General features: G+C 40.4%; 1 protein-coding gene across 1 annotated transcript; it reads right to left on the bottom strand.

Moving 5' to 3' along the window:
• Positions 1–6,380: 6,380 nt before the first annotated feature.
• Positions 6,381–11,041, bottom strand: CSLC12 (Cellulose-synthase-like C12). Its single transcript, XM_088945003.1, has 5 exons — positions 8,608–11,041; positions 8,216–8,524; positions 7,833–8,123; positions 7,619–7,732; positions 6,381–7,446 (listed from the first exon to the last, which is right to left on the bottom strand). Exons 1-5 carry the CDS (start codon positions 9,367–9,369, stop codon positions 6,829–6,831), a joined length of 2,094 nt encoding a protein of 697 aa, XP_088801129.1. The 5' UTR covers positions 9,370–11,041; the 3' UTR covers positions 6,381–6,828.
• Positions 11,042–13,102: the final 2,061 nt, after the last annotated feature.

Genomic DNA, 13,102 nt, shown 5'->3' with positions numbered 1-13,102 from the left:
ATTTGAGAAATTAACCTAAAAATGATCTAAATATATATTAATGATAAAACTAAACACGACTTTAATATTATATATGATGAATAGAATGACACCCATGAAATTGAGAACCTGTAAATTTTTAGTGTGAACCCATACTTGATGCAATCTAGTTATTAGTTGCTTGTAAACGCTCCATTATTAACCAGTGGTGTTGTATATGCCAAGGTTGGGAAGCAAGGTTTCTTAACTGCAACACCAACACCACAGCAAATAAGGTTCAGTCACTGAGTCAAGTTAACACATGGAATGTATAGCTGCTAGCTATTATTAATGGATCCTTCACCAATAGCAATGTCATGGTGCATGGTGGGAAATGGAATTAGATGCGGTATTCCTGTTCCTGCCACATGCATTCAAAAAAGGCGCAACACTTCAAGGGATTTTAGTGATTTTGATTAAAGTTGTTTGGCGCCAAATTTCCAACCATGACTCAATAACTCTGCACTTGAACCGATCACAAGCAACCTGTGCGTCCCCAGAGTGTGTCAGATTACTTTTTTCATTCTTAATAATGAAGGGAAAGAGAAAAGGAGAATAAAATTTTTAAGTTTAAGGTATGGATAAGATTAGATGATGTTGTCCAATGTCAGGCACTATTAATGTGTCATTGAAGATGAATCCATCAATAGCGCAACCAGAGGCCAGAGCTTTGTCTCTGTTCTCGCTCTGTGGCTGAAACTTGAAAGAGTGGTGATAAGTACCAATTGGAATGTGAAATCAGAAATTTGCGGACTCCGTCTCCGTTTCATTTTCCATTCCATTCAGTATTCAATGTTTTCTTTTTTGAACTTCAAATATCCAGGCCTCGGGCCTCAGGGTCAGGGTCAGGTCATCAGGATCTGGGAGCTGCTTCCTCCATCATGCTTTTATACCAAAACTCAGCTTCATCAGATCTCAATGAGAGTTATGAGCGAGCGTCCCCACCACTCCTGATCATTCTAAAGGCCTTGTTTGGTTCGCAGGAATAGGGGTCTAGAACTAGAATCGGAATGGACTTATTCCGATTTCAACTATTTGGTTGGGTGAAATTGAAATCTCATTTCCATTTCTGATTCTGAATCCAACTATAAACCAAACAGACCCTAAATTTCTAATCACCCAATTTCTGATTCATGCCAAGCTATTAGGCCCAACAACAAGTCATGGGCCCTGTGTCACCATACAAAAATAATTTGTTGGGGTCGGACTGGTGAAGCATATGGCATAAGGAATACACCGAGCTGGCTTAAGGCCTCCCCAACCCTCATGCTTGACGTGTTGACCTAGCCCAAGCCCAGCCACATGCCCACATAGCTGGCAAGCCCTTACCCACTGGCGCATAAAATAAAATAAATGTTTATTTACATAATTACTTATAAAAAAAAGTGTCTGTAAGTAATAATTATACGTTATGTTGAAACTTGAAATATTTGACAGATTTTTATAATTATACATGAAGGGATAGGATATCCATCACATGAACGCCCAAAGATTGCGGAATAAGAAGGTGAATTTCAAAAATTTTCTCTCCCTTCAATTGGGAATCGAATTCCCTATTTAGAAAATCATATTTTCAATGATCATTCTTGAACCATAAACTGAACCAGATCTGAACCAAAAGGAGTAGAGAGGGATTATACCTGATACAGAGAAACAGTATCTCCCAATGGAGGTGTTCACGCCCAAGGAAGGATCCAAAATCTGCTCCCACTAAAGATGGCGCAGTGCAAGGTGGAGCAGAATCAGCAGTATTCTTCCAAAAGAACTTGACCCTTCACAAAAATCAATTGTATGGCTCCAAAAATTGGTATCAAGATCAAATCTTGATTTCTCCCAAGAACTGGAGATCGAATTGCTGGAGGCGGCAGCTATAGGAAGGAGGCGGCAAGAGAGTATTCGCAGGGTGCAGAATTATCTCTTCTTGTGATTTCAGCTCTGAAGACAAGAGTGTGTTGGTTGCATGTCTAAAGGCTGCCGCACCCTCCTCCTTTTATAATCTCAAAGGGATCGGCTCTTAATCCCATTAGGAGTTGTTAACCCAAATCATATTTGGATTAGAAGTCCCTTTAAGTGATAAGGGATAATCCTTATCTTATCTGCAGATTAGATCAGCCATCTCCTAATCTAATTAGGAGGCTTCCAGATCTAAATCTTGGACTCTCTAAGTGGATAGGGTCTGGGCCCAATCCTATCTGTTGATCCATTTCAAAATTCGTCCATTTAAGTGACTAATCAAATTAGCCCAGTTCGAAAAGGGCTTAAGGCCCATTTAAGGTTATGTATTCATTTAGCCTTCCAAACTGCTGCCCAATTGGGCTTCTTTGTATGGCGTGGGACCCTAACATTGATCTACACATCAGCCACATGGGCTCGGCCCAACCTTTGTTACAAAGCCTGGTTGAATACACTGTTATGGATAGTGTACCCCCTGAAACCCATCTCATGGGCTCTATGGGCCCAACACTTACCCTAAGTGGTCACTGGGCCAAGCCACCTTATAATACCCAGGGACTGTGGGTAGATGCAAGATTAGCCCATCATGTATTATCCTCAATTGTCTTACACTTAACCTCTCAAGCCCATAATGATCATACACTACCTGACAAGAAAGGACATTTCCCTCAACTGCAAGGAACAGTGTTGCATTCTTTGCTTATATGGATCCCGGGAATTAAAACCTTTTTCAAACCTTTTAGAAACCATATTATATATACTTTTATATCTCATATAAAATATATTTTGTAAAATAAATCTCAACGATTGAAATCGGCTGCCGGCAGTCTTGGTTTTCATTAGTGAGAGTGCATCCCCGATCATTACCTTTGTCCGACAAAGGGGCCGATCCTGTCACTATGATCACCCACTCAGATGAATTCTTAGACAGTCCCAACATACCTAGGCTTTGACCCCCACTAAGGATCTCACTGAATAATATATCAAAGACAACCCAATCCGACACCTAGTGCAGTATCATAATCGAGTCTAGGGGTCGGGTGTAACTTTTCAGTTTTACCCATTAATCTCCAAGGTCCAGGGCAATACTGGAAATCTGATCCAATTCAAAGATTCAATTAATCTTACACTGTATGTGCCTAGGGTTTCACCCTAGTAGCTGAGACAGACTTCCCCAACCGACTTGGTGGCACCACAATGTCAAGCTTGTCAGGATAGATCTCCCCAAACCGACCCACTAGCTGTGAACGTTCTAAACTAACACGAGTCTCATTAAGTGTCCAATTTAAGGGTATTACACAGAAACATACCAAGGGAATATAAATCAAACATGCATTTTTATTCATTTACAATAAACTCATAAAATATATCATTTTGATTGAAACTAAGGGCATACAAAACTGTTTAACAATACAGTATTTTAATAATGTGTTATCCCTTTTAGTCATGGCAGTAGCTTACCTATACGGTATACCATGCATATCAATTCCACTTATTTCTGATGCATGATTCTATTGGAATGTGATCACTTCCAGAGGTCTCTTGTGTTGGGAGTTTTGTCCATATTGAGCTTGTCTTACATTCAACTCACTGGACAAACGAGGAAAGTTGAATTGAGTTGGCAACCTGCAGCATGAAACTATTGCCAAAAGTCCATCCCCATTGTCCCACACATTGGTTTTTCTGTGTCTCTGACTATCATCTTTGGTATATTAACAGGCAACTTACTTGGTGAAACGTGTGGTTTAGGGGAGCTATTAGAAGCCTTAGTTTCGATGAAGAGACGTAGATGACTACATGTACATGCATTGGTCATTTGGTTCGTTTCTCCCCCTTGCCTTGAACTGATCTAATGTGAATCATGAATGGTGCTGACTGAATGTCCCAGCTGCTGCTGCAGGAAAGAGGAAACCCTGCCAAGTGTCAATGAAGCAGGACTGGAGACTGGAGACTGGAAACTGGATACCGGACTGGATACCGGAGACCGGAGGAGTAGCTGCTGAAGGCCTGAAGCTGAACAACTAGTGGTTACAAATTAATGACACACACGACAACTTTCTGATGAAGACAAACTTACGAGGTCGGGGTGCCACCCGGAATCAAATAAATCTCATTTCATTTGACTCCGCAGTTCCACTGGTTTTGAGGTTGAGGTCCGTTCACTTCCAGGGACTGAATAGTGCAATGGGTTTGGAAATGCTTGTCCATGTCTCATGTCTGTGGGCCTGCTGCACTCACGGGCTCTTTGGGTCTTGGCGGAAAAGCATCATCAACGTTCCTAGCTTTCTTGTTTATCAGATTTACATCATGCAATTGAAATGTATGAAACAACATTTGGATCGATCCACGGCCGGCCACATGAATTTTAGCTAGAGTATACCACGAAGGAAACAAGGAATTGGTTCCCATTGCAGAAATTTGTTTTTGTACAGGAGTTGCCAAGTGCCAACTATAGCGTCTGACCGATCCACGGCCGGCCACATTGAACTTGTTTCATCATATATGTCTCCTCCGTTTCTTAAGACCATGAAAGGTTATACAGAAAATCTCATCAACTGCTCTCTTCATAGCTTTTCTACACGCTTCCTAAATGAAAGAAAATAAAATTCTTCTCCATGACTTGAAAAAAAATTTGAAATTGAAATTAAGTAGTTTCATGCTAGTCTTTCCACACATTAAAATAGTTCTATAACAGAAAAAAATAAAAATAAAAAAAATACATCTTAAAGAGAAACAGATAAATAAATTAAAATTTCTACTCATACATGTACAAAAAAAAATAGAAATGCTGATAAATTTGGAACTTGGCCTTCCGAGAGTGTATTTCTACTCACATTTTAAACAATCAATAAAAAAGATCAGTTTAGAACAAAGGTAACAAATAAACTAAAATTCAACATACCTTTTGATGGGAGATTCCATGCCTGAAGTTTGGGTAGTGGGAACATCATTTGAGTATACGAAAACAAAAAGAAAAAAAACTTTAAGCTATTTAATATAAGCTAAAACTTTAAAAAGATAAAAATAAAATAAAATAAAATAAAAAACCCAAGGATCTTAAAGCTCGGTAAGATTTGAGAAGGAAAAAAACAAACATCCCTCAAATTTACAACCCAAAAGAAGAGGGAGTTTTAGCATTCTTGAAAGAGTTCGATGTGGATTCAATAACCAATATCTTACAATTAAAATGATTCCATGAGAAAAGGGAAAAAATATTCTATCCTGATGAGATGGAAGTATGTAAAATTTCTTATACATTGTTTTACAATGAACTGATCAGATATTTGAAAGTTCAAACTCAATTTGCACCAGGTGACACCTGTGTGACCTTACTTTCATCAGATCTTTTTGAGTTTCACTTTTAACATAAGTAGTGTTGTGTGAAATATCTCTAGCTCCATTTACAAACGCCAAACGAGACATTTATGTACCTCGATTCATGTTTGCCCAACATTTGTTTAATATGTAAATAATAATAATTATCAGATCAAAAATGTATTTTTCGACACTTTTCCACTCTTGAAAGAGAGCAAGAGAATGTTACTGTACTTATTTTTTAATACAATTCTGTTACATCAATTTCAAACAAACAAGATAAATATAAAAACGATTTATAATATAAATCGTGTTTTCATTCAAATGAGCAAATATGTAGTATACATATTTGCGTTTGCATTACAACCAAACGCAGCCTTGGGGACTACTCATTCTATTAATTTACCTTGACTAGATTAATGAAGACGGCGTTGTAGAAGCAAGTTGTGCCTCGGGGAACAGAAAATTCTTAGACAAGACTTATATTTCTTATTTCAACCAGAAACTACCCCAGTGAATTCAGTTTAATCAGATCATATGATGACGTCCAAATCAAGCTCATAAACCATAGTCAAAACTCTTTGGCTGATCTTTTCGCTTATTGGCCATGTAAATACAATATAAAAATTATAAATATTAGCTATGTATCTAATGAACCTAATATTTCTGCCATCATTAATTAAAGTTTACTCCTATTTTGCCAAAAAAAAAAATCCTTTCAGTGTCAATCTTATAAAATGTACCACCACCCCCATCAGTAAGAATACATCGAAGTCAATACTAAGATCAAATCACTTTCCCCAAATAAAAGAAGACAGAAAACACTCTCATAGTGGTAAGTATATATAATTAAGGCATTTAAATTAATATAATTGAAACATGAATCAGCCTTAAGAGAAATCTCAATAATGATTTTCTTTTCTTTTTTTGGGGCCTATTTTGGTCTTCTACTTAACTCAAGGTAATGAAGCATCCTTTCAAGTTCCAATTGAAAGACAAGTACACACCAGAGCTGGGAAACTAGAGTGTTGGGCAATCGAGAAACATGTCAAAAGTGGAAAAAACTAGAAATGATAGGATTTAAAATGAAGTCATTCTTAGGAATAAGGAACTAGAGTAGCTCCCATATGTGATTGGGCTTCCTGTTTATAAATAACAAATTTTTCTTACAAAAGAATTTGCAACCAAAATGAGAAAAAGCAAAAGAATTGACCACAACTTACAGATCAAATGGCAGCAACACTATCTACAACATCTCTCTGTGGACAGAGAAGAGACAAAAGTCACCTAAGGAATAATCCCTACTTTTTATCTCTCTCTCGCTCACTCAAAGAGGGCGGAATTCCACAGGGGCTTTGGAGGACGGATGCCAACAAGAAGGGAATAAAGGAAACCCACCCTCCCGATTCGTAGCTCCTCTCCTCTTTCAGTGGCAACTTGACTTGGGCACCCCAACCTCTTGTTGTCTCTGCATATCAATATGATCGAAACAAAATTTTCCCCTGTAAATTCCAAACAATGCATCTGTCCTTGACATATAATTCAGTCAACCTGTTCACCGATCAGGTCAAGACCCACCAACAAGAATGACACTCCTTGGAAGAGCAGGAAGTAGAAGTGTATTCCCTGGGCAGATAGAAGACTTCTAGCAGAGGCAGTCAAGAGAAGGAAAGCAAGTGCCAGCTCTTTTTTATATATCCTGTTGTGCATCTTTTTCTTCTTAGCATGCTGTTTGGATTCATCCTCAATTGCATCAAGATTGGGCACAGAAACACCCCTCTGTTGCTTCGATTCCTTCTCAACCAAGGAGAGGAGATCACCTTCTGATGAGCGGCCCAACTTCTTGGTGACTACCCACTCATAAGCACTCCCAAGCTGGAATAGACCGGATATCATAGCATTGAATTTGGTCACAGACATTGTATTCTCGAAGAGGAGGTATGGTACAATGAAAGGGAAGGATCTCGGGGCCGGGAGGATGTTCAGAAAAGACATAGTTGCTGGGATGTAGCAGACCACCCAGGCAGGAAGTTCAGCCTCTGGAACAAACATCGTCATTGGGAGAATAATACAAAAGAGAGTGAAGGAATAAAAAGGTAGGATCAGTTTCCTGAGGAGAAAGAAGAGGAAGATCAAGTTGACTTTCTTCCAAACGCTAACCTGCATAAAAACAAAAGGAGAATCAGAAGAGCTGTTAACAAGAGTTGGAAATGGTTCCTCTCAAATCAAATGCAGTTGTGAATGTACCAAAAGAAGAAATGAAGCAGTTGTGATTGATCAAGAGCGACATTGCGCCATTGAGTCGTAAGTTATGAAATTTTAAATTAAATACCTTAGCTCGGATAATATCCGGAAAACAGAGGCGAAACAACTGCATAGGACCAGAATGCCACCGGTGCTGTTGCTTACGGTAAGCTTCATATGATTCCGGCAGCTCGCATTGACACTGAATTGGAGGGAAAACTAAAACTGTCATGATAAATTCGAAGGACTGGGGGTTAACCGAAACTTGGGTCTTTTGGGAGTTAATTATAGTGGTAGTATACCTCAACGTCATTAAGGAAGACGAATTTCCAGCCATTGAGATGAGCTCGGACAGCAATGTCCATGTCCTCGACAGTGGTCCTTTCCATCCATCCACCGGACTCCTCCAATGCCTTTATCCTCCAAACCCCTGCCGTCCCATTGAACCCAAAGAAACTGAGGAAGATCCCGTTAACTTGCTGCTCCACCTCAAAATGAAAGGAAAGGTTTACATTCTGCAATCTTGTGAGAAGATTCTCGTCCTTGTTTACGAAGGCCCACCTTGCTTGAACCAGTGCCAGTTCCTCATTATCCTGTAGGACAAGGAAGAGAGACTTTAGTGCAATCACAACATAGCAACTTGGAGAGAGAGAGAGAGAGAGAGAGAGAGAGTGATTATTAGTACCTTGAAATGTGGAATCGTCCTCTTAAGAAAATCTGGAGTTGGCTGGAAATCGGCATCGAAGATGGCGACGAACTCATAGTCCTTGACATAGCTGCAATTCATTGCCGACTTGAGATTTCCAGCTTTATATCCTTCTCTGACTACTCGATGTCTGTAGACAACGTGAGCACCCTCTTGCTGCCATTTATGCACCTCCTCCTTTATCAGCAATTGGGTTGTCGGATCATCGGAATCGTCCAAGACTTGGATCAGTAAGTTGGACTTCGGCCAATCTAAATTGCAGACGGCAGAAATAGATTGTTGATAGACCTGACGGTAACTAAAGAGTTAGAACCAAAAAATAATTAAAACGGGAAAAACAACCACCAAATTCAGTTGGGGACGAAAGATACCTCCTTCTCATTGCACATGGGTATCTGAACAAGAACCATGGGGTAGTAGCCTTCTGCATTGCCAGCGTTGGATTCAAGATCTCCGACCGACCGTTTGGGAACGGGTTTGATTTTCTTTAACCGGATCCAGAAGCAACCCAAGCAAAGAATTAATCGATCGATACTCTGTATGAAGAAGAGTACAATACAGACATTCGCGATAAACTGGAGCGGAGGAGCGAGGTAATCCACCCTGATCAGAACCCATCGGGAATACAAAGAATCGAAAAACCCAAAAAACGTAAATGTCGTTGACAACAGATACTGCAATTGCAGGTCAGGAGAACCCAAATGCCACCCTTTGAAGTACGCGGCAATCTCAAACCCTAACAACACCATGGACAACCACAAAAACACCTTAATACAGGAATAGAACCGGTTCTTCACTGTCGGGTTCTCGTTTTCATTGTCATTGCCGCTGTCGGAATCCGTTCTCCCAGAGGCCACCCGACGCCTTATGGCGGAAGCGAGACCGAACATTGCCGAAGCAATCGAGGTCAGACATCCGGCAGCTCTGTGAGCTTTGAGGAGAAGAACCCAAGTTAGCTGTTTGGCGTTCTTCCCTCTACCCTTGTCGCCACTTCTAGTCGCACCGGCGAGGAGAAAGTCGTCTTCCGAAGGACTTTCTAACTCAACCATGGACCAATTAGGGTGTTGCATCTTGACAACCACCGGCGTTCCTTGGTGGCTCTGCTTGGACCACCAGTCGAACGACGGTGCCATTTTTCTCTGATTTTGGAGATATTCACTTAAAAATATCGACTTTACGCTGAGATCCACCTCTTCTTTCAACGATATACTTGCAAAAATACCAAAGCAGTCATAAGAAGCTACCAAGCTGTTCCCATAATCTTGAGAAGGAAAGAAAAAAGGCAGAAGGAGACAAAAAAGAAGAGATGGACGAGCAGAAGGAGAAAGACAGAGAAGAGAGACTCAGACTCAATTAGCGTGGTAGAGGAACTGAAACTAAAAGCGTCTCCAATTCATGGCGACATTCTGGTAGAACTTATAAGAAGAGACCCTTCTAGAGAGAGAAAGAGAAGATTTGGCGAATGAGTCCAAAACCTCTCTTATTCAATTCCAGCTTGCAGGTTACCGTAACGGGAAGAGCGAGAGCCGAGACAGCAGCAACACGAGGGAGAGAGATTGAGAGAACAGCTCAACACGTCTTCGAAATACCTTTTCTTTTCGGATTTGAGAAGAAATTAAAATAAATAAAATAAAGAACTTAAGATCGCATTCGCACCGTATAACCAGTAACTATTCCAAATTGAAAAGAAAGAAGGTAATATAACGGAAAGTTTACCGTAATCTACCCCTATAAATTTGAGACAATTAAGAAAGAGATCTAACGATCTATCAAATACACCGACCAATTAAATTAAAGGAAAAAAATCGCAAGAAGAAACTGAGGATTCCGACCTCCACCCAAAAAATAACTGAGGATTCCGACAAAAACCACTTTTGGCCTGGGCACTTTCTCTTTTTACTGCTCCTTTAAAATAAACCCAGAACGTTGTAACCCAGACCAGCCCTAGCCCTAGCTCATCAGAAGACCAGATTAGGGTTTTCAAAGCACGGATCGATAATTAATGGAGTTAAAAAAGAGGGTAAGCCAGTTCCTATTTCCGTAGTTTTTGACAAAAAAAATAAAGAAAAAAGAAACAAAGGATTGAGGATCTTTGTTGTAGAGTCCTTTCCTGGGAGAACCGTAGAAGACTTTTTCTCGCGTGTGAAATTGAAGAAAAACGGTATGTCCCGTCTCCTGGTTTTTGAATCTCTCTCTCTCTCTCTCTCTCTCTCTCTCTCCTCCACTCGCCTTTTAGCTTTAGGAGTGGCTTCTTTCTCACACGCGGAAGTTCCTAGAGTCCCAGGGAAGGAGACGACGACGATCCAACAGCCAAACGCGTTTGAGAGGCAAAAGTGAGAAAAAAAAAAGTGAATAAAATGTTTGTTTGGTTATTTAAAATGAGTTTTGTTGGATAGAAACACGTGACAAAGAAGTCCGCTAACAGGGAGAAATCCATGGCCGTAGCCTTTCTGTGAGGGAAAGAGAAGACCGGTTCTTCTATATACGGTACGTGGTAAGAATGGAAATGGGAAACAAAACTATAACCATCGGTACAAAATTTGAAATAGCCCTATCCTATGAATCTAAGAAGAAGAAGAAGAAGAAGAAGAAAGAATGAACTATGAATGAATGATTTTACCAAAATGTCCAACGCCCATTGAATTTATCCGCCTTTTAAGTTCTAATTGGAGTGCTCTCCTTGGAATCAGAAGGGGGGAGAGGGGAGGGGGGAGCAGAGTTGAAATCATAAGGCGGCAGATGCCAGATGGACGATGGGCATGCTTTGCGTCCCCAAATGTCCTTACAATTTCTCGAATAGAATTTACGATGGGAGAGCGGGTGAGGGAGGAAGAGATGTATCATGCATTTGACAGGTGGTCTGGTCACTGGCTGGTGATCAGGTCACAAGGAGGAGTAAGAGTATGAGAGTATCAAAGTATGGTCCCCCTCCCGCTCTCGTTAGTGGTTATGGGCCATTTGGGCTTGGCAGACGACGTACACACCCCCTAACGGACTACAATATAATTCTTGAAACCAGCCCAGCGGTCGGGCCGATCAATCCCCATTAGGCCATCATGATTTATCAGATCACCACCCCCTCCACCCATCCGACCAAACACGAGAAATAGCAAGTGTCAGAAAGCTTTAAAGCTTCTATGATTCTATCCTCAAACCTCGAAAGTCGATACCTCCAACCTTCCACACCCACACACAAACAGAAGTCCGGTTCGACCAGCAACAGAGGAAGGGAAAATGTCAGAAGAAAATGACTGACAAAAAAGGGAGAGATAAAAGTACTTCATGTGAGGCGAGCAATTCAGTCCAGTCCCGTTCAAATTTCAAATTTCACTCTAGAGGAGGAATAACGCGGAGCGGATGGTATAAAAGCAAAAAAAAAACAATCAAACAAACTATTAAGTTGGTATAAAGATAAAGTCCGATTGTCCGAATTCTTCTCCAGGTCCGGGTTCCTGCTCGGATATTTACATCACAATCACATACATGTGTGACCGCCAGGTGCTTCCCGCACACATAAGCGGTGTTATCGACACATGTCGAAAGGTCGTCCTCGGTGGCTGACAACCTGTTCAGCACAGCCGGCACGGCTGACGCCAGCCTGCTCAACTCAGTCTAGGTCGTGCCTTCCGCTATGTGCGCAATCTTTGCTCTGCCACCTCATCAATCCCCGTTGAATAATCCCTATTTTTAATTTAATTTTTTGTTGCTTTTGTTGAATACTCCCGAGTCCCGATCGGTGAGGCGGTGATCACTATTGCACTATTGCACTGCTGCAATTATCATTGGGTAGGTGTGAAAAGGACCTGAAAATTAATAAGATTTTTGTGCTTTTGAGGATCGGAAATTCATAAGCTTTTAATCAGAAGGATGGATCAATTAATCAAACAGACGGCCACGGCAGGTAATGGACAAGGGCTTGGTGTTACAATTGTCATGATTTCATGCGGAAAGATGACGGCCGTCGGATGGATTGGACTTGTTAATCTAAGGAATGGAGTGGGTCAAAAATCAAAATGGAGGTATTGTTCAAAATTCTGAATCCAGCCAGGGTCCAGGCCTCCAGCCCACTGGCCCAGTGATATATGTATATGTATTAACGCGTTATTGAGTTATGTATTGAAGCCGCTGGTTCTGGTTCTCTCTCTTGTCTCTAGTGAGTGGTGACTGGTGACTAATGAGTAATGATGATGGTATGGCACAAGAGTGAATAGGGAGGTATAACTTAAGGCAGCGTATTCGAGGCCAAAGATAGAAAACTGAAAAAAGGATTAAGTGAGCTGCCGGGAGGGAGACATCCCCATTGTTGAGAATCATAATGATAAGATTCTTTCAACATATTATAAAGAACAATTAAAATTAATTAAAATGAGATATATGATCTGTGGCTTATGTCATACAGACCTGCCTTCTATGTTTATGTTATATTTAATACTTTTAAATCAAATTCATGTGTTGTAAGGAATATAGATAGTTGGCTAGGCGTCCGAAAAATTAAAAAAAGAAAAAAGAAAAATAAATGCATAAGCTGAAGGGATGGAGGTGGGGTGACACGGAAAGATTAGCGTTCATGCATGACAGCTCGGCTTCATACAAAACCCCATCTCTTTTTGGATCTTCAAAATCGCCATGAATTCTAGAAATCCATAGAAGCAGCTTACCCGATATATATTGGTGTATGCTATTTATTTTATGTTTATTGATAAATATAAAAATTAGTTTAATAATCATATTATCTATATAAGAGACTCATGCTCATACCTAGCTAGCTACACATTAATTCCTTATATACCACAGGACGTGTGTAATCTGCTTCACATGGTGGATGTTTAGAGTGAAGCTATCATTTTTTTTTTTTTTTTTGGAAAC

Source organism: Nelumbo lutea, chromosome 5 (genome assembly GCF_056320005.1).
Source record: "Nelumbo lutea isolate HS-2025 chromosome 5, American lotus-T2T, whole genome shotgun sequence".
Taxonomy (NCBI): Eukaryota; Viridiplantae; Streptophyta; class Magnoliopsida; order Proteales; family Nelumbonaceae; genus Nelumbo; species Nelumbo lutea.
This window is presented reverse-complemented; position numbering and strand designations above follow the sequence as displayed.

Excerpts from the sequence above, each read along its gene's own strand:
- CSLC12 (XM_088945003.1), bottom strand. The coding sequence starts at position 9,369 with ATGGCACCGTCGTTCGACTGGTGGTCCAAGCAGAGCCACCAAGGAACG. Across the intron at positions 8,525-8,607 it reads CCATGTGCAATGAGAAGGAG|GTCTATCAACAATCTATTTC; the intron begins GTATCTTTCGTC and ends AGTTACCGTCAG. Across the intron at positions 7,733-7,832 it reads TCTTCCTTAATGACGTTGAG|TGTCAATGCGAGCTGCCGGA; the intron begins GTATACTACCAC and ends CCTCCAATTCAG.